This window comes from Aspergillus puulaauensis, chromosome 1 (genome assembly GCF_016861865.1).
Source record: "Aspergillus puulaauensis MK2 DNA, chromosome 1, nearly complete sequence".
Taxonomy (NCBI): Eukaryota; Fungi; Ascomycota; class Eurotiomycetes; order Eurotiales; family Aspergillaceae; genus Aspergillus; species Aspergillus puulaauensis.
In genome coordinates this window covers 3,245,080-3,263,558 of record NC_054857.1, presented here as the reverse complement: position 1 = coordinate 3,263,558, position 18,479 = coordinate 3,245,080, and the positions used below count along the sequence as shown (strand labels likewise).

General features: G+C 50.9%; 7 protein-coding genes across 7 annotated transcripts; 4 read left to right on the top strand and 3 right to left on the bottom strand.

The window, feature by feature from the left end:
- Positions 1-436: 436 nt before the first annotated feature.
- APUU_11287A (Mpv17/PMP22 family protein) lies at positions 437-1,445 on the top strand (the record flags this gene model as incomplete). Its single annotated transcript, XM_041696623.1, has 2 exons — positions 437-975; positions 1,034-1,445. 2 exons carry the CDS (start codon positions 437-439, stop codon positions 1,443-1,445), a joined length of 951 nt encoding a protein of 316 aa, XP_041550653.1.
- Positions 1,446-2,079: 634 nt separating this feature from the next.
- Positions 2,080-4,196, top strand: APUU_11286A (exonuclease V; the record flags this gene model as incomplete). Its single annotated transcript, XM_041696612.1, has 2 exons — positions 2,080-2,572; positions 2,665-4,196. The coding sequence occupies 2 exons, from the start codon at positions 2,080-2,082 to the stop codon at positions 4,194-4,196; spliced, it is 2,025 nt and encodes a 674-aa protein (XP_041550652.1).
- Positions 4,197-4,545: 349 nt separating this feature from the next.
- Positions 4,546-5,590, bottom strand: APUU_11285S (heme-dependent oxidative N-demethylase family protein; the record flags this gene model as incomplete). Its single annotated transcript, XM_041696601.1, has 3 exons — positions 4,546-5,311; positions 5,370-5,493; positions 5,554-5,590. The coding sequence occupies 3 exons, from the start codon at positions 5,588-5,590 to the stop codon at positions 4,546-4,548; spliced, it is 927 nt and encodes a 308-aa protein (XP_041550651.1).
- Positions 5,591-6,431: 841 nt separating this feature from the next.
- Positions 6,432-8,392, bottom strand: ALG9 (dolichyl-P-Man:Man(6)GlcNAc(2)-PP-dolichol alpha-1,2-mannosyltransferase; the record flags this gene model as incomplete). The annotated part of the gene is made up of 4 exons (XM_041696590.1): positions 6,432-6,692; positions 6,753-7,547; positions 7,598-8,270; positions 8,325-8,392. 4 exons carry the CDS (start codon positions 8,390-8,392, stop codon positions 6,432-6,434), a joined length of 1,797 nt encoding a protein of 598 aa, XP_041550650.1.
- Positions 8,393-8,627: 235 nt separating this feature from the next.
- Positions 8,628-10,583, top strand: APUU_11283A (RNA-binding snoRNP assembly protein NAF1; the record flags this gene model as incomplete). The annotated part of the gene is made up of 1 exon (XM_041696579.1): positions 8,628-10,583. The coding sequence occupies one exon, from the start codon at positions 8,628-8,630 to the stop codon at positions 10,581-10,583; it is 1,956 nt and encodes a 651-aa protein (XP_041550649.1).
- Positions 10,584-10,791: 208 nt separating this feature from the next.
- On the bottom strand, positions 10,792-12,579 carry APUU_11282S (U4/U6-U5 snRNP complex subunit PRP3; the record flags this gene model as incomplete). The annotated part of the gene is made up of 1 exon (XM_041696568.1): positions 10,792-12,579. One exon carries the CDS (start codon positions 12,577-12,579, stop codon positions 10,792-10,794), a length of 1,788 nt encoding a protein of 595 aa, XP_041550648.1.
- Positions 12,580-12,912: 333 nt separating this feature from the next.
- Positions 12,913-18,143, top strand: APUU_11281A (DNA-directed RNA polymerase I core subunit RPA190; the record flags this gene model as incomplete). Its single annotated transcript, XM_041696557.1, has 4 exons — positions 12,913-13,097; positions 13,177-13,668; positions 13,728-16,506; positions 16,566-18,143. The coding sequence occupies 4 exons, from the start codon at positions 12,913-12,915 to the stop codon at positions 18,141-18,143; spliced, it is 5,034 nt and encodes a 1,677-aa protein (XP_041550647.1).
- Positions 18,144-18,479: the final 336 nt, after the last annotated feature.

The following is an 18,479-nucleotide window of genomic DNA, read 5'->3' as shown; positions in this document are numbered from 1 at the left end:
ATAATTAGAGCATGTGGCACGAATACTGAATAGTTACTTTCCCGTAGACTTGGAGTAAGCAGTCGGGTAAGAACTCCATCTCCTATTGGAAGTCAGCTCCGGTCCTCGGCATTTGCATTTGCGGCTGCGCTGCCGATTTCCTTTCCCTCTGTCGCCATCACGATTATCAATCTCAACATCTCCTCTCTTCTTGTTCAGCGATAGATCTTTCTTTTGTTACGACATTCCATTCATTTCCTGTGTTGTGTTTCGACGGTCCGACACGGTCTGAGCCTTCTTTTTTATCAAGATCTCTTTATCGACATCGAGTCACTCTTTTTTTGCCGATCCGCTATAGATTTATTCTTATCATGAACTAGACATCTCTTGAACCACAAGAACAACAAACCACTTCATTAGCCCCGCGCTGCGAGCGCGGCGCATCCTCGCCCTCGCAATGAGACCCTCACCCACCTTCTTTCTCCGCCGCCCAACCCTCGCACCCTCCAGATCCTCCGCACCCCCGCGCTTACGAACAAGACGATATGAATCAACCACACCTCCGAAACCCGACCCTGCGCCTAAAAGCGAGACCCCGAAGTCTTCCCCCTCGCCATCGAAGTCACAACCAAGTCCTGCTCCCACCCCGCATCCAGAAGCGCCCCCAGCAGTGCCCGCGCGGTCGGGGCCACGATCGCTGCGCCAGATAATCCAGGCAGGACCTGTGGGAAGGCTAGGCCGGTCGTACTCCCGGCTTCAGGAGACGAGGCCGTATACTACCCAGATCTGTAGTTCGATTGTGATCTATTTGTTCGGGGACCTAAGCGCGCAGTATTTCTTTCCTCCGGAGAAGGCGTCGAGTGCGGCGCAGAACAAGACCACTGAGTCTGGTCAGGGTGAAGATGGTGCTGCGGTTGAGGTGGGTGGGTATGACCCGTGGAGAACGATGCGCCATTTGACCGTGGGTATTGGATCAAGTATCCCATCATATAACTGGTATGTCTAACCTGACCTGTTCCTCTTAATGGTGGTAGACTAACAGAACATCGTACAGGTTCATGTTCCTGCACAACCACTTCAATTTCACATCCAAGTTCCTCTCCATCCTCACCAAGGTCGTCGTCCAGCAAGTCGTCTTTACTCCCGTCTTCAACACCTACTTCTTCAGCGTCCACTCACTGTTATCTGGCGCGTCGTGGGAAGAGACACTCGAGCGGCTCCATGTCGCTCTGCCACGAAGTATCGTGAACAGCGCCAAGTTTTGGCCCATGGTTACGGCATTCAGCTTCATGTACGTCCCGCCGCAGTTCCGGAACGTTTTCTCCGGATGTATTGCGGTTGGGTGGCAGACCTATCTGAGCTGGTTGAATCAGAAGGCCGCCAAGGAGGTAGAGGGTGCGTTGACGGAGCCGGCTTCGTCGTCGTCGCAAGTCAGTGATGGGAATAGAGTCCCTATTAGGGCATAGTCTTGACTATTAGACGCGAGACTCATTATGCATTTTTCTTGGTTAGGCTCGTTGTATACCCGGTTTTGTGGGGATTTGGCTAGATTTTATACTAGATACGTGCAGGTCTGCATTCAGATGATAGAAGAATAAAGATATAGAGTAATTTGGCTATTTTATGGCTTATTCCGAGACTTATGTAGAGGGCACTGAAACCTATTTGGGAATCGCAATGGGAACTAAAGTATATACCTGGGATAACGGAGGATGAAAAAGGCTTGTTACTGTATTCGCTGTTTACCTACTCTTATGTGAGACTTAAAACAAATATTTGTCCGACAAGCCAATGGGAGAAGACGGATTAATACTCGGTTCTGTATAGCCTGTAGCTCGTGATTTGGTTGTGATCGCTATTCCCGCGGAGTCGACTCGACGAACCTTCAACTCCAGACTCAATCTTCAGAACATTCATCCACCCGACTTGGTCTATCTTCTCATACATCGGGTAAGCGATGTAAGGCGCGCAGGAACCGCTCAGTAAGTCCACCGAAAGATGACGTTGTAACCCATCCCTCCTTCGCCTCCCCGCAACATCTACTTACCGCGCCTCACCTCACTCTCACGGCCACGCCTAACTAACGCTCCCCACACAGGCATGTCATGCCCGACACAACATCAAAAATCACAACAACAAACCCTTGTCCCCACGCAATCAATATCCGACGACGAGAACAACGATGCCTTGAGTTCCAGCGACGACTACGGATCCGACTTTAGCGCCGATGAAACAGACCTGCTGAACCAGCTCCTCGCGCAAGCCGACGCGACCACAACCGCTACCGCGACAGATCCAACAACAAAAACAACAGCGCCTAGGCCTCCTCCTCAACACCAACACGGACACCAGCAAAGTTCGCCGCGACAGGTTCCTGCGCCTGCATTCATCCCGGCTCCGGTGCCGATCCCGGACATCGAAGACTTAGGAGCAGACGGCGAGGATGATGCAGCGGGCGGTAGTCGGGTGCCGAGGGTACTGGGGCGGGAGAAGAAATGGCCTTTGTGGCAAGTTCAGAAAGCTGGAGGAGCTCTCTCGGATGCGCGTGAGCATAAGGCAGGCTGGGTCCCTATCTTCAGGGGGCCCGCGGTTGGTACGTTTACCTTTTTTTTTTTTTTTTGTTCACCCTGTGTTTGATTTCAAGTTGATGTGGGAACGCTGACGTTCTGACTGCGAAGCGTTTAGTTGAGCATCCTGATTCTACGGAAGGCCGGGCAAGGCAGCGGGAGAGGGATATAGCTCGTGAGCAAGAGGCGATTAGGAATGGGACTGTGGATGAGAATGGGGCTGGGGATACGAAGGAGAAAGCCCTGGAGGATACGATATCGCCTGTGGAGCGTTTTCGACGGCCGCCGAACAAGGCCTTCTCGGTTACGGATTTGGTCTCGCCTGCCTGGTGCGAGGTGCAGTATTGGTATACTTTGACGAAGCATGGCCGGAAGCGGAGGACGCCGGCGATGAAGAAGGGGAGTACGATACACAAGACGTTGGAAGATGAGATTTATACGACTGTCCCCGTGGAAATTACCACGAAGGAGGATGCGCTGGCGCTGCGGATTTGGAACGTTATACAAGGCCTGCGGACGCTGAGGGAGTTTGGGATTACGAGGGAGCTGGAAGTTTGGGGTTTGGTGGATGGGGAGCTTGTTAATGGGGTCATTGACCAGCTCTCTTATGAGTGTCCTGATCTGGAGCTTGAGGCTTCCGCGGCTGCTCACTATGCGGAGACGGAGGCGTCGAGGGCGGTCTTGCCTGAGTATCAGATGTCGCTGACGGATTACTTGCTGTCTCCTGCGCGTGGCGGGAAAAGGTTAGCTGATATGTCGCACCATGAGGTAGAGCCTGAGGCGGCAGAGGATCCGGTTAGCAGTCAATCCTCTGCTGAACTTCAGCATCTACCCCGGATTTACTTGACCGATGTCAAGACGCGAGGGAGCAGCTCAACGCCGACTGTGAAGAGCTCATCGTTCCGGCCGACAATGCTTCAGCTTCAGCTCTACTACCACATGCTCAATCGTTTAATCACGAGTGACGATGTTACCATCGAGATGCTTGCGTCGCGGTACGAGCTTGACCCAAGGAAGACCTTTACCGACGCGTTCATCAGCCAAGTCGGCTCCCTGAACGATCAGTTTTTCGATGCTCTCTCCTCGCTAGAATTTGATCCTGATTATGTCCCTACCCCGGAAGATGCACTCACACGACACCAATGGCATTCATCCCAAAGCTCCGACGATACAGAACCAAAACATTGTCCACCCTCTGCAAGCCAGGATTCCACCAGTGTTCTCCTCGCCAACAGCAACCTCACCAGCCTCTGGAAACTGATGAAAGACCAGCTTCGCTTTACTTTCCTTCCTCCGACACTCTCGTCCGCTTCAGTTGCACCTTCGATCCCGTCAGAGTTCCAACCCCGCATGCTGGAGCCTTACCCCACAATCCTCTCGCCCCTCCTCACAGCCCGCTACATTTCGTCTGCCCCAGCCGCCGATCTCCAGCCCCGAGTCTTGGGAAGTCGATCCTTCTTATTCGACCCTACCTCATTGGAGTCGTACATATCCGATCAAATGAACTGGTGGCGGGGCCAACGGACCCCGCGCGGTGTCGAGGTCATGGAAGCCTGGAAATGTCGGATCTGCGAGTTCAAGGACGATTGTGAGTGGCGTCAGGAGCGGGAATGGGCGTATGCGAGGAAGAAGGGATACGTCCAGGCGTGACTTGTATTTTATCTGAACTGGCGTCTCTACTGGGAGCAGCATATATTGGGGCTTCTGGCGTCTGGTATTCTATCGTGATTGCATTTCATAGCATCTTGATTAGGAGGGTTTATTGTGTATTGGTGTTTGGAGCACTTGGGGACTTGGTATTTATTGCACTATGGTGTACTATATTGTATGGAGCAGTAACATCGCTGAAGACAGACAGACAAAAACATGAAAGCTAGATCAGATCATATATACAAAGAAAAGATATCATCATGGAAAAAATCGAGCATAACATCGTAACCTAGTCAAACGACCACATTGCGCATAAAGGAAAGAGACGAAAAGAGTCCCAATCCAAAGGCTAGAAAGGATAACTCCTCACCTCGTCCTCCTTTTCCACCTCCAACCCTGCAGCGACCTGCTCCTCATGCTTCCGATCCAAGTACTCTAGCAGCACATCCCCATACTTCTCCTTCCCCTTATACCTGGACACATCATCACCCCAGCTCCGAATCGCACTCGCCAAGCGCCCGGGCACATAAGGCTCCTGTACAACCGTCGTAATCGGCTCAAAATAAGTCCTAATGGTAAACACCACCCCACCGGACCTCGGCAATCGCCTGAGCGACTGCCTCTCAGATCGAAAAAAGTGGTTCTCAATCGCCTTATCCTTCTGCGCCGTATTCCACGAGACAGACGGCGCATCTTCGGACCCGATACTATGTGACCAGGGCAGGGAGTCGTCGACCTGGATGAAGTAGTTATTCCTCAACACGGGGTCTTCGGGCTTCAACCGGCGGAAGAAGTTCATCATCCCCTTTTCGAGTTTCTGTTTGTACCCTGGCACGTCGCCGGATGTGTGGATTTCGGATAGCCGCATGCCGTATTTGTCGGAGAGGCGCCAGAACCCGGCGAGGAGGATTGCACCCGCGAGTAGGTAGTACTCGCCGTCGGGTTTCTCGATCATGATGGCGAGGTCGTCTTGGACGAGCCGTGCGCACATGGCCATGGGGTCTTCCGGGAGAGGCCGTTGCTTGATGTCGAAGGTTTCGGAGGTGACGAGGTTTGTTAGGCCTGTTGGGGTTTTTTGGAACATAGTTGGATAGCGCTCTGGGAGATATGAGGTGCTGTTTTTAGGATGTAGTGTTAGTCAGGTATTTAATGGGAGGGGGGTGGGTGGCGTACAGTTCCTCGAGAAGTTCGATTGCTGCATCCCATGCTTCGGGTGCGGTTGCGCAGCATTTATCCCCGCGTTCTTGGATCCGGTGGGCTTTGTCTGCGTGGTAGCGTAGGTAGTGGTTGTCGAGTTCTGAATCGTGGTTAATTCCGCTTCTGGTAAGGGAAGAGGATGGAGATAGGGCTGGCTTACCGATCCACTCGTCCCATTTCATGCTTCGCAAGCCCATCGTGATGAAGTATTTGCTGTTAGGCTTAGCTTAGTCTATTTGTAGGGCGCCTTGATGCGACTTACGGTCCGTATCTGAATGGCCGGTAGGGGATTGGCCTCGTATTGTGGACATCCCAGTCTGGTAATGGAGCTGCAGGGGGTCGTGTGAAGCTTGACGGAATCCATTCTACATACGGGACGACAGTCAGCTACGTTCTTTTTTTTTACGTTGTGCGAGGAAGCCTCACCTCCGTAGTTTCTCGTTGGCTTTTGACCTTTATATCCCGAAAGAGACCTCGAGTACTTGGATATGTTCCATCGTCGTAGAACTGTGGCGAAGATCCAGAGGCAGAACGTGGTTACTGCCGAGGCAGCAACGATGTTCCTGATATGATGCTGTGTGAAATGAAATGTTTCTGGTATCATGTTGCTATTTGAGTAGAGACAAGTGTTAAGAATTATGACATTCTACAACAGGTGAGGTCTGGGAAAGCCATTCTTATAGCGAGCGACTTGATATACGCTGTACTGAAAGCCTGGGGTTAGACTGCCTGGTTGCCCTTTCTGTTAATCGGATGCGACCAGTGCGAGCCTATCATTGGGAGACTGCAAAATGACATTTCCCCGCGAATGATCCTTGATCAAAGGAGGAGGGAGTGACGAGATATGGTTATCAGTCCGCATGGCCACAGCTGCTGCGCGGAGGCCTGGGGATCTTTTTACCGCATCAGGTAAAGCCGCGCATCAGCCCTTGGTTCTGCCACTGGGGATCGCAACCAGTGTACGGATACGTGCACAGTAAGAGCATTACATAGGCGTTGCTTTGCTTGCTTATAGTTTTCGCGCGGATACAGTCTAGTTTACTCAGTCTCAGGATGCGTGGTGCGCTGTCGGAGTAGGCAGTATTGCCCCCATTTTCTGCGGAATCGATCTGGAATGATCGGTAGATCAGGGATCCAGATAAGACGACCAAGGAGACCCGTCTCAGAGGCGTCAAGAAAACTTCTGCAGGAAATTTCCTCCCACCGCGCCTCGTCCTGTATATAGTTGGGCTCAAGTCCTGTGGCTTGGCGACCGGGGAAATGTGAGTCTACCAGGAAAGAGCACTGGGAAACGTCGGTCTGTCAGAGTATTAGCCATCTCAGACGGTGTCTAAAACAAGGTAGACCTAGGATCCTTACATATTTTCCTGCGTCTTCCTCGTTGCGGTCGTTCATACCCTCCGGTGTCCGTGACGTACCATCAAGCAAAGCAGAATAGTCCCGAGCGTCTTGGAACTCACCAGGAAGCAAGCCACGAAATTCGCTTCGAATGAATTTGGCTCGCATCCCATCTGGGAGGAAGAAAGATGAAGGGAAGCGATACCACTCTTTACCAAAGCAAACCAAGTCACCCGGCTGGGCTATCTCTGGCTGTTCCAGCGGCCGCAAAACTTTCAACGGAGCATTGTATGCGGTGATCATACCGAAAGTTCTGAGAAGCCCACCATTTATAGCAACCAAGATTACAGACATCACCACTGCGAGCTTTAACTTCGCGGGGACTCGTCCGATCAGCTCTTTCGGGTTGCTTGAGCCAATATATGAAAGTATCATATGGAAGGCAATTGCTGCATTGAGAGCAAGAAACGGATACGCCGGGTACATGAATCTTTCCTCCTTGTGAGGCTGCAGTGTGAATATCGCAAACCACATATAGAAAGGAGATAGAAGGGTTACAGTCCTAAAGAGGGTCTCCTTGTTCGTCGTCTGGGAACGAAGTGCGGCTTGAAGGAGTAGCAGTGGAGCCGATGATATCGCAAACAGGAACCACACGTTGAAGTTTAGGAGCAGGTTCCTGATGTAGAACGTCCAAGGTTCTGTGCCAAAGATATCAGGCCCTCTACCTTCACCCCCGAATACGTTATATGCGACGATGTTCCACGGCACAACGGTAAGTTTGCGAAGGAAGGTATAGTCAACAGCGATTTCGGCGACCTGAAACTGTTAGTGCTAAACCGAAAGCTGACAACAAAACCGAGATATACCAATATTGCTAAGCACCTGAGAGCCCCGTTCACAACTTCGAAAAATACTTTTCGCAAGTTCCCTGAAATGAATCCTATTACGACCTCTTCAAAGAGAAGAGGGAGCATTAGAGCACCGGCGAAAGGCCATCCCACGATCGCCCCGAGACCAAACCACATGATCCCCTGCGCCGTTTGCTGGTTCCTTCTCCAGTCTAAAAAGGCCGCGAGGCCTAGCATAGACGCATACATTGTAAAACTTGACGGAAGAAATGCTGCTGAGGCATGGAACATTCCCGGGCTAAATGCGACAATCATGAGGAACAGCAGCCCGATTCTTGGGCTCAACGTTCGGCAAATAGCAGAATACAGTCTGGTTTGGCAGGCTGCGCATAGCATGGCGAGGAAAAACCGAACAAAGTAAAACTCCGAGGATTTCGTGCCAACCAAGAAAGAGCCAATTCTTCCAGCGATCCCATGGATAGAGATGTACAGCCAGCTTCGGATTGAATACACCGGCGAGTATTCCCATGTTTGGAGCCCATACCCGTGATCCAGGTAGTGTGTTGGCTCCCAAAAATTGAAGACCTCATCGCAGTCTTGTATCGGAGCAAGGAAAGCCGCGATACCGTTTGACACGACACACACCCAGAGCGTAATATTCAAAGGGAGGTAGAAGGGTGGCGGAGGCGGACTGTAATATCGCATTAGATGGTAGGGCTAGAGGAAGGACAGTGGAATTGAATACCGTTGTTTAGTCCGCGGAGTTCCCTGCATTTGAGGTACAGAAGGAACTTCAGCTCCTTTCCGAGACATTCTGGATAAATATATGTAGACCCAGGGTAGAGGATGAGGAGTCCCAAACAGTCCGCAAATGAAGCGGCCACGAACAACTTATCCTTATCGATAAGAGACTGTTCGGTGACCGCAACGGCAATTGTGGCAGCTCCATAAAAAAATTACCGCGAAGAATCCTCGACGAACACCACACACACTCTACAGTCAGGCAGGCTATCGAGATTTTCACCCTTCAATCCCCCCTGTCGCTAATATGACGGAGCCCAATAACCAGAACAACTTTGGGGCTACCCCCGAAGGCCCCCCAGTTAAACGAACTTGCGCGATCGATACGCCACCCATTGCGTTGACACCAGCAGATGATGGAAGCGATTTTTACAACACTCCGTTGGTCGCAGGAAGCCCTGTGAAGACGGAAGAGAAAAAGGAAGATAACATCGAACCTCAGCCTACCGAGACACCTGTAACATCGAATCCACACGCCGCAATTCCCGGGTTGAGCTTGGTCAATGATAGTGTCCAGGAAAACCAAACAGGCCAGAGCAGCGCCGGTACAAACGAGATCAAAAACGAAGAAGGAAACGAATCAGGCGCAAGAGACACAGATGCCATGGAAGTTGAAGAGGACAATAAACAAACCCAAGGGGAATCTGGAACGAATAATGGATCCCCGGGCAGTGCCAATGTGAACAGCGGTGCAGAGAGTACAATGGTCGAGGCGACCGCAGCCGGGCAAGCTGAGCAGCAGGACGAGGAGGAACATCCTGAATGGGAGATCGATTCTTCCCCGTATGAATCCTCCTCTGACAGTTCCGACACAGATTCTTCGGATAGCGATGACGAGGATGAGGATTACCCCATCCTTAGCCCCGAGGAACAAGCCCGAATTTTGATGCAAGGAGAGCTAGGCGATGATGACGAAGGCGAAGGAAAGGGTAAATCGGGTGCAAATCTGAAGACAGCGAACGAAGTTCCAGAGGAGGTTTTGCCGATTCCAGACATTACTATTACTCCCGAAACGAAGATCGTGCTCTTAGGAAACGTGGAGGCTGCCATTGAGAATACTGTTCTTATTACAGCAAATACTACCGGAGAATATCAGGTGCTCGAGGCTGGATCACTCCTTTGCCTGGAAGACCGCCGAGTTGCCGGTGTGGTTTCTGAGACTCTAGGACGAGTCGAGAATCCGTTATATGCCGTTAGATTTCCCACCACAGCAGACGTTGAAGAGCGCGGTCTATCTCGAGGCACTCCTGTGTACTACATCGTGGAGCACTCTACGTTCGTGTTCACCCAGCCACTGAAGGGCTTGAAGGGAAGCGATGCCTCAAACTTCCACGATGAGGAAGTTGCTGAGGATGAAGTCGAGTTCTCTGACGACGAACAAGAAGCTGAGTATAGGCGCAAGCTGAAGCAAAAGCGCCAGGAGAGGAAGGGAGCCAAACACAACGCGAATGGAAACCCATCAGGGGCCGGAAGAGGCGGGCCCGGCCCCTCAAAGTTGAGCCAAAGCGAGCTCAATTACGATGATAACGTTCCTGAAGATGGTTACACCCCACTTGCACGGCCTAAGAACCTGCACGAGATGATGCGACAGGAAGCGCCTGTTGAGAGCGATGGTTTTTCGAACAGGCATTCTGGCTCTGGCGGCGGCAGGGGTCGCGGTAGAGGCTCTGATCGTGGTCGAGGTGGCCGTGGGCGTGGAAGAGGAGGACCCAGGGATCATCATGGGCACCACTCGCATCCCGATCGTCAGCCATACCATCAGCCAGAAAGACAAGATGCCCAACCCCAGCCTCAACACCAGAATTATCCTCGGTTCAACCCAGCTCAGCAATACCCGTCCTACCAATCTCTCCCACAACAACCTCAACAGCCCCAGCAGCAGGCTTATGCTCAAGGTGCGATGCCAACGACGCCTTTCAATTTCCAAATGCCATACCAACAGGCCTATCAACAACCGAACCCGTATCAACAAATGTCGCCTACTCCGCATATCAACCCACTATTCTTAGCCGCATTACAACAGCAACAGCAGCAACAACAGCAGCAGCCACAGTACCAACAGCCCCAGCCTCAGCAGCAGCCTCCTGCCACAGGGCAACAGCCGCAGGCTCAAAACCAGGCCATGAATTTTGACCAGGTCAAGGCACAGCTGGATCTCCTGCGGCATTTGAGCAATGGAAATCAATGGCCGCCTCGCTCGTGACGAATTGAATAATATGTAAATACTTGTTTCTAGAGGTTATACTTGCATCTTGCATTGTTAGGGTTGGGATAGGTCTTCGGAAAAGTTTTACGTTTGTTTCAATGTTGTATGTTTGAGATACCATTTTCAATAATACATGATTTTGCATGGGGTATTCTTATTCTTGTCTTTATTAATACATCGAAATTGCTCCTGGTAAGCTCATGTTTTAAAACTCGTTCTGTTTTGCACTCTTCGCCAAGACCCAGAAATTCTCCAATTTTGCGCGGGCTAGCACGTCCTTTGCCTGGGAGTCGCTTTCGCAGACTCGAGCACCTAACCATTTTCGAAAAGCGCGACCCTTGACCTGACCCTCCCAGAGGAGAGTACATGTGTTGGAACTGAGGTCCTTCAGCTCACCCTTTTCGTCTTCTGCAGCGAGCCATGACATCTGGGCTTCGCGATTTCCCTCCCGAACAGCGCCTGGCCCTACATTCTCGGTCCAGTCGATACGATTGACCATGAGTTTTCTGTAGTTGTTGAGTGAATGGGATCCCCCCTCGACAATGACTAGGTTGAACTTAGGGTGCATAACGCAAACTCCAGTTAGAGCATTCTGCTCTGCATTCTTGCTGATTTTGAATCGGTGGCGCCCGTTTGCAAGGCTATCAATCCGATATACTGTCATGAAGAGACCCTTCTCGGCATCTTGTTCCTGTTGTCGGGCAAGCTTCTCCTGGCGTTGTTCTTTCGTAAGTTTGCGTTCTTCGTTGGCGGTCTCGTGCTGGTCACGCCGCTCTGCAATCTCTCGGTTTACCTGCGCCTCAACGGCCGTGGGATCCTTGACTGCCTGCTCACCTAGCACGCGCATAAGGTTCGATTTCTTGACCTTTGGTGGTGGTGCTGGTTCAAGACCCAGGCGAATCTTCGCTTGCTGCTCTTTCAAGTCAGCCATACGCCTCTGTCGGCGTAATTTAGCTTGTTCTTTCTGTGTGAGATACATCGGCTTCAGTTCTGGTTTGAGTTTCTCCTGCGGAGGCTCCAGGAGCACCGGGTGTTGGACGTAGGGGGTAATTATAGAGTCGGCAGTGTCGATTTTGAGACTACTTTCATCTTCAATTGTAGAGTAATCAGGATCAGACACTAGATTTTCGTCCCACCATTCGATCGCTGGTGGAGCAGGCACCACGAATGCTTTCTCGACGTCCAAGTCTTCATCAATACCGGCTTGTCTAGCTCGTTCGGCAATGCGCTTTTTCATAGCCTCCAACTGGGCCTGTCGACGAAGAGCCGCAGCCTGCTGTATATATTTTCCCTTCTGGTTGAACAAGAGTTGGCGCGACTGCCGGGGTTTGGAAATCGCCGCTTTCGGCCCTAAATTAGGATCGTAATAAGGATTATTCTTGATTTCTTCAAGAGATGGCCCGGAGAGATCAAGGCCAGCTCGATCCTGCCTCCCACCGACCGCGGGAGACTCAGTTCTACGGTTTCTCATCTGTCCTGATTGTCGCCCTTTGCCTCCACGATAATCGAGGTTATCCGAGAGAAGAGCGGGATGGAGACCAACATCGAGACCGCCGCGAGCGCGTGATGAACCATCGTCTTCGTCTTCTTCAAAGGCTGGGGGAGGCGGTGGAGGAGTGGGCGCGCTCGGTCGCTGCGGCGCGGTCGACTGGGCTCGTCCTGTTGCTGCTGCCACTCGAGCCTTCATCTGCTCTAGCCTAGACATAGCAGAGCCAGCAGCCGGGGGCGCGGGGCTTGGACTGGAAGACGATGGCGCTGGCAGAGCTGGTGAGGGAGATGCAGATACTCGTTTCTCTGCCATGAGTCTGTCGCGAACAGCTTGAGCTTTTGCCCTAGCCTCTGCAACTACCTTTGCGATGTCGACATTACCACCAGCCGGGGCACCCTGTCCTGGGTGAGGTGACCCTTGATTCGAACGAGGTCTCTTTTGCGCATTGTTGTCTTCATCCTCGGGATGAGGCCGCTTCAGCACGTTGCCGGACACGTCTGTCATGGCGTTTGAGACTGAGGGTTCTCGACTCACCCACCGATACGAGAATACACCTAGAGCAATGCGATGGGTGTAGGAGGGCGAGGGGCCGGAGGAGTTGTGGGGTTGCAGCTAGAGGGGATTGTCAATGGTGAAAGAGTGACCGTCATCCGGAAGTTGCAGCAAAGGTGGACGCGAAGGCGGTTCCGAACGGCAGAAAAAAGCTGGGCCATTTTTTTTCTTCGCAGCTTCAAGATCGTCGCTCCCGCCTTTTGTTCCTCCGCCAGCAGCCGGCATTTTTCAAAAGAATCCGCATCGCCGGCGTTTTCTGGTGCTCAAGGAGCTGCGACAGGGACAATGGCGACTTTCGCACGCCCGGTGGCCTCCGCAATCGCGGGGATCAACTTTGATGTATATTCCGACGAAGACATCAAAGCGATCTCTGTAAAGCGAATTCATAATACTCCCACTCTGGATTCGTTTAACAATCCTGTGCCTGGTGGTCTATATGATCCTGCGATGGGTGCTTTGCTCGACCATGCGTGCGTATTTCGTCCTCCCTTGTCCTCCCCTGCTGCTTTTGTGCAGGAAACTCGAGAGATTACAGCTAACAATATACAGCTGCACGACATGTCATTTGAGTACCTGGTCTTGTACTGGTCACCCAGGACACATCGAACTTCCGGTACATGTGTATAATGTAACGCATCTCGACCAGCTCTACCGTTTACTGCGAGCGCAATGTGTTTTCTGCCATCGCTTCCAAATGGCTCGTACCCAGGTCAACCTTTACGTTTGCAAGTTGCGCCTTTTGCAATATGGATTAGTCGATGCGGTAGCAGTTGTTGATTCGATGGGGGCAAAAACAGCAACCTCTAGGAAGACTAAGGATGCGGATGGATCCGATGGCGAAGAAGATGAAGACGAAGATGATTTGATCACTCGAAGGAATTCATATGTCAAGAGGTGCATCCGAGAAGCACAGGCAGCTGGAATGCTGAAGAGTGTAATGGCTGGAGTGAAAAACCCTTTAGCTATGGAGAAAAGACGAGACTTGGTCAAGGAATTCTTCAAGGATGTCGTGGCTGCTAAAAAGTGTGCTAGCTGCAGTGGGTATGTTATTGTTTTCTTGGTCTTGCTTTATGATACAATTGACTGACATGGAAAAAAAGAATTTCGCCAGGCTATCGAAAAGATCGGGCATCCAAGATTTTCCGTCGGCCGTTCACGGAGAAGGCCCGACAGGCCATGATTCAAGCGGGGCTACAGATACCAAACTCTTTAATCCTTCTTCAGCAAGCGAAGAAGCTGAACGTCAAAGAGAAAAAGGCGCCGGCAAACGGTATCTCTGACACTGCCAGTGTTACTTCGGAGGCTCATGGCGCGGAAGAAGAAGTTGCGCGCGGGAATGCGGTGATAACCCAGATGGAGGGTAAAAAGCAGGGCGCTGGCGACACTCAACAATATATGCCATCGTCCGAGGTTCACGCAGCAATAACTCTCCTTTTTGAGAAGGAGAGCGAGGTCCTGAACCTCGTGTACAACTCTCGACCTACGCTAAAAAAGGATTCTAAAGTCACAGCGGACATGTTTTTTATCAAGAATATTGTGGTGCCGCCCAACAAATATCGACCGGCTGCGCAGCAGCAAGGAGGTTCGATCATGGAAGCACAGCAGAACACCCCGTTAACACAAATTTTGAAGAACTGCGACATTATCAATCAAATTAGCAAAGAAAGGCAGAGCCAGGGCGCCGATTCAGTCACTCGTGTCCGGGATTACCGGGATCTTCTACACGCGATCGTTCAGCTCCAGGACACTGTCAATGGCTTAATTGATCGTGACCGGAATGGCCAAACAGGGTCTGCAGCAGCAAATTCCGCAAATGGTATCAAGCAGATCCTGGAAAAGAAGGAGGGGTTGTTCCGAAAGAATATGATGGGAAAACGTGTGAACTTTGCTGCTCGCAGTGTTATTTCACCTGACCCGAACATTGAGACCAATGAGATTGGCGTACCGATGGTGTTCGCGAAGAAATTGACTTACCCAGAGCCCGTCACCAACCACAACTTCTGGGAGCTGAAGCAAGCGGTCATCAATGGGCCCGACAAGTACCCTGGCGCCATGGCCATTGAAAATGAGTTAGGGCAAGTCACTAATCTCAAGTTCAAGAGCCTTGACGAGCGGATAGCGCTGGCAAACCAACTTCTAGCGCCGTCAAACTGGAGGATGAAAGGCTCGCGCAATAAGAAGGTCTACCGCCATCTCACCACTGGGGACGTCGTCTTGATGAACCGACAACCCACATTGCACAAGCCCTCTATCATGGGCCACAAGGCTCGTGTACTCCCCAACGAGAAGACAATTCGAATGCACTATGCCAACTGTAATACTTACAATGCGGATTTCGATGGTGACGAGATGAACATGCACTTCCCTCAGAATGAGCTTGCTAGGACAGAAGCAATGATGCTTGCGGATGCGGACCACCAGTATCTCGTTGCGACTTCGGGCAAACCCCTTAGAGGTTTGATTCAGGATCACATTTCGATGGGCACATGGTTCACTTGTCGAGATGCCTTTTTCGACAGGGAAGATTACCACGAGCTGCTATACAGCTGCTTGAGACCCGAAAATTCCCATACAGTCTCGGAAAGGATTCAAGTCGTTAGTCCCGCAGTAATCCGGCCCAAAGCTCTCTGGACCGGAAAGCAGGTTATTACAACAATTCTCAAGAATATCATGCCCCCCGCTAGATCCGGGCTCAACCTGAAAAGTAAGTCCTCAACTCCAGGAGATCGCTGGGGCAAGGACAACGAAGAAGACCAGGTCATATTCAAAGACGGAGAGATGCTTTGCGGAATCTTAGATAAGAAGCAAATCGGGCCTACCGCAGGTGGATTAATTGACTCTATCCACGAAATTTACGGCCACACCGTTGCTGGAAAATTAATCAGTATACTTGGACGACTTTTGACAAGATTCTTGAACATGCGCGCCTTTACCTGTGGTATCGACGATCTTCGGCTCACAAACGAGGGAAATCGCCTGCGAAAAGAGAAACTCAGCGAGGCTCCGAAGATGGGCCGCGATGTTGCTTTGAAATACGTGACACTTGACCAAACTACGGTGCCTAACGAGGATGCTGAGCTACGACGACGTTTAGAAGAGGTTTCGCGTGACGATGTCAAGCAGAGCGGTTTGGATAGCGTATCTAACGCTCGATCGGCGCAGTTATCTACTGAAATCACCAAGGCTTGTCTTCCAAGAGGCCTGGCGAAGCCCTTCCCGTGGAATCAAATGCAGTCTATGACCGTAACGGGAGCAAAGGGTTCCGCGGTTAACGCAAATCTGATTTCTTGCAACCTGGGCCAGCAGGTTCTGGAAGGTCGACGTGTGCCCGTCATGATCAGTGGTAAAACCCTTCCTTCCTTTAGAGCGTTTGATACCAACCCGATGGCTGGTGGTTACGTCTATGGCCGATTCTTGACTGGTATCAAACCCCAAGAGTACTATTTCCACGCCATGGCCGGCCGTGAGGGTCTGATTGATACCGCCGTCAAAACCTCTAGATCTGGTTATTTGCAACGCTGCTTGATCAAGGGTATGGAGGGCTTGCGCGCTGAATATGACTCTTCAGTACGAGAGACTTCGGATGGATCCATCATCCAATTCCTGTACGGAGAAGATGGTCTTGATATCACGAAGCAGGTTCATCTGCAAGACTTTGACTTCTTAGCCTCGAACTACCAATCCATCATGGAGCAGGTAAACTTGGAGAAGAATCACTCGAGGCTGGAGAAAGAAGCGGTGGTAAATTGGCACAAGGACGCCATGAAGAAGGTGCGCAAATCTGGAAAATTAGATTCTATGGACCCTGTTCTGGCTCTTTACCCTCCTGGAGGTAACTTGGGCAGCACATCCGAGTCATTTGCCCAGTCACTTAAGAAGGTATATAGCTATCCCCCTTTGATTGACGGTTGCACAAAGGCTAATATATTTGCTTACAGTTTGAGGATGACAACACGAACAAACTCATTAAGGATAAGAAGAAGGGTATCGATACTAGATTGACCAAGAAGGCGTTCGACATTTTGATGAACATGAAGTACATGAATTCAATTGTTGACCCAGGCGAAGCTGTCGGAATTGTGGCTGGTCAGTCTATCGGTGAACCGTCCACTCAAATGACCCTGAATACCTTCCACTTGGCAGGTCACTCTGCGAAGAACGTGACGCTGGGTATTCCGCGACTTCGTGAAATCGTGATGACTGCCAGTAAACAAATCATGACTCCAACAATGACACTGGTTCTCAATGACGAACTACCTCGGGAACACGGCGAGAGGTTTGCAAAGGCTATCAGCAAACTCAGCATTGCCGAAGTCGTCGACAAAGTGCAGGTCAGGGAAAGAATTTCTACCGGCAGCACAAAGGCGAAGATTTATGACATCGAAATATCGTTGTTCCCTGCGGAAGAATACACCGCAGAGTATGCGATTACTATCCGGGATGTGCAGTCGACTCTGCAGAACAAGTTCATTCCCAGGCTAGTGAAGCTCACCAAATCTGAGCTGAAGAAACGGCATGATGAGAAGTCATTGAGCAACTCGGCTGCACAGCCTGAGATTGGTGTCTCAGTTGGTACCATTCAGGAAGCCCCCCGAGGTGGTGACTCTGAGGAGCAGCCTCCTGATGATGATGTCGAGGACGACGAAGACGACGCCAAACGATCCAAGGGTACTCAGAATAGGTCGAACCAGGTTTCATACGAGGGCCCCGAGGACGATGAAGAGAAAATGGTGCGACGAATGGACGCACGCGAAGATGAAGACGAAGAAAACGTGGGAGAGGATCGTGATGTCGATATGGATGACTCTGACGATGATTCGGACGACGAGGGCCACACAAAAGACACGAGATTGCGTGAGGAAGACGTCCGGTCTAAGTTCGCCGAGGTTACACAGTTCAAGTTCAACCCGCACAAGGGCTCATCCTGCACTATCCAGTTGCAGTACGATATCTCTACCCCTAAGCTCCTCCTCCTACCTCTGGTCGAGTCAGCCGCCCGCACTGCAGTCATCCAGTCCATCCCTGGTCTCGGAAACTGTACATTTGTGGAAGCAGATGAGGCTAAGGGCGAACCTGCTTGTGTCGTCACTGACGGTGTCAACTTACTTGCCATGCGTGACTACCAAGACATCATCACACCTCATTCCATGTACACGAACTCCATTGACCACATGCTCACCCACTACGGTGTTGAAGCTGCTCGTGCATCCATCGTTAGGGAAATGGATGCCGTTTTCGGGGGCCACAGTATCTCCGTCGATAACCGCCACTTGAACTTGATCGGTGACGTGATGACACACTCTGGCGGTTTCCGCGCTTTCAACCGTAACCAGCTTGTCAAGGATATCTCATCGCCTCTGGCTAAGATGAGTTTCGAGACAACGGTTGGATTCCTCAAGGAGGCGGTCTTGGAGCGGGATTGGGATAACCTAAACAACCCTAGTAGTAGGATTGTTGTCGGCCGGACCGGAACCATCGGCACAGGTGCATTTGATGTCCTTGCTCCTGTGGCATAGACGTGAGCTGTAATTTATGTTTTGTTGCGCCTCATTTTCTTAGCCGTTGTACATGTTTCTCAGGGCTCCTCATAATTGTCTATACGCAGTTTTGTTCCTGATGTGTCCCATGAAGTCTGGAGTTTTGTTTAAGCGGAAATAAAAAGTTTCCTGTTATTTAATTTATAAGCATTTATACCTGGTGAAGATCATAGATAGAATTGAATTGTGCTTGAATCTAAATATACTGAAATGAAATCCCAATTTAAAACCAACACCAGACACCTATGGTATCATGCAAGTCGTTCCCGGCCTTTTTAGTTTTTTTTTAAAAAAAGAGGCAATATTATAGAAGAT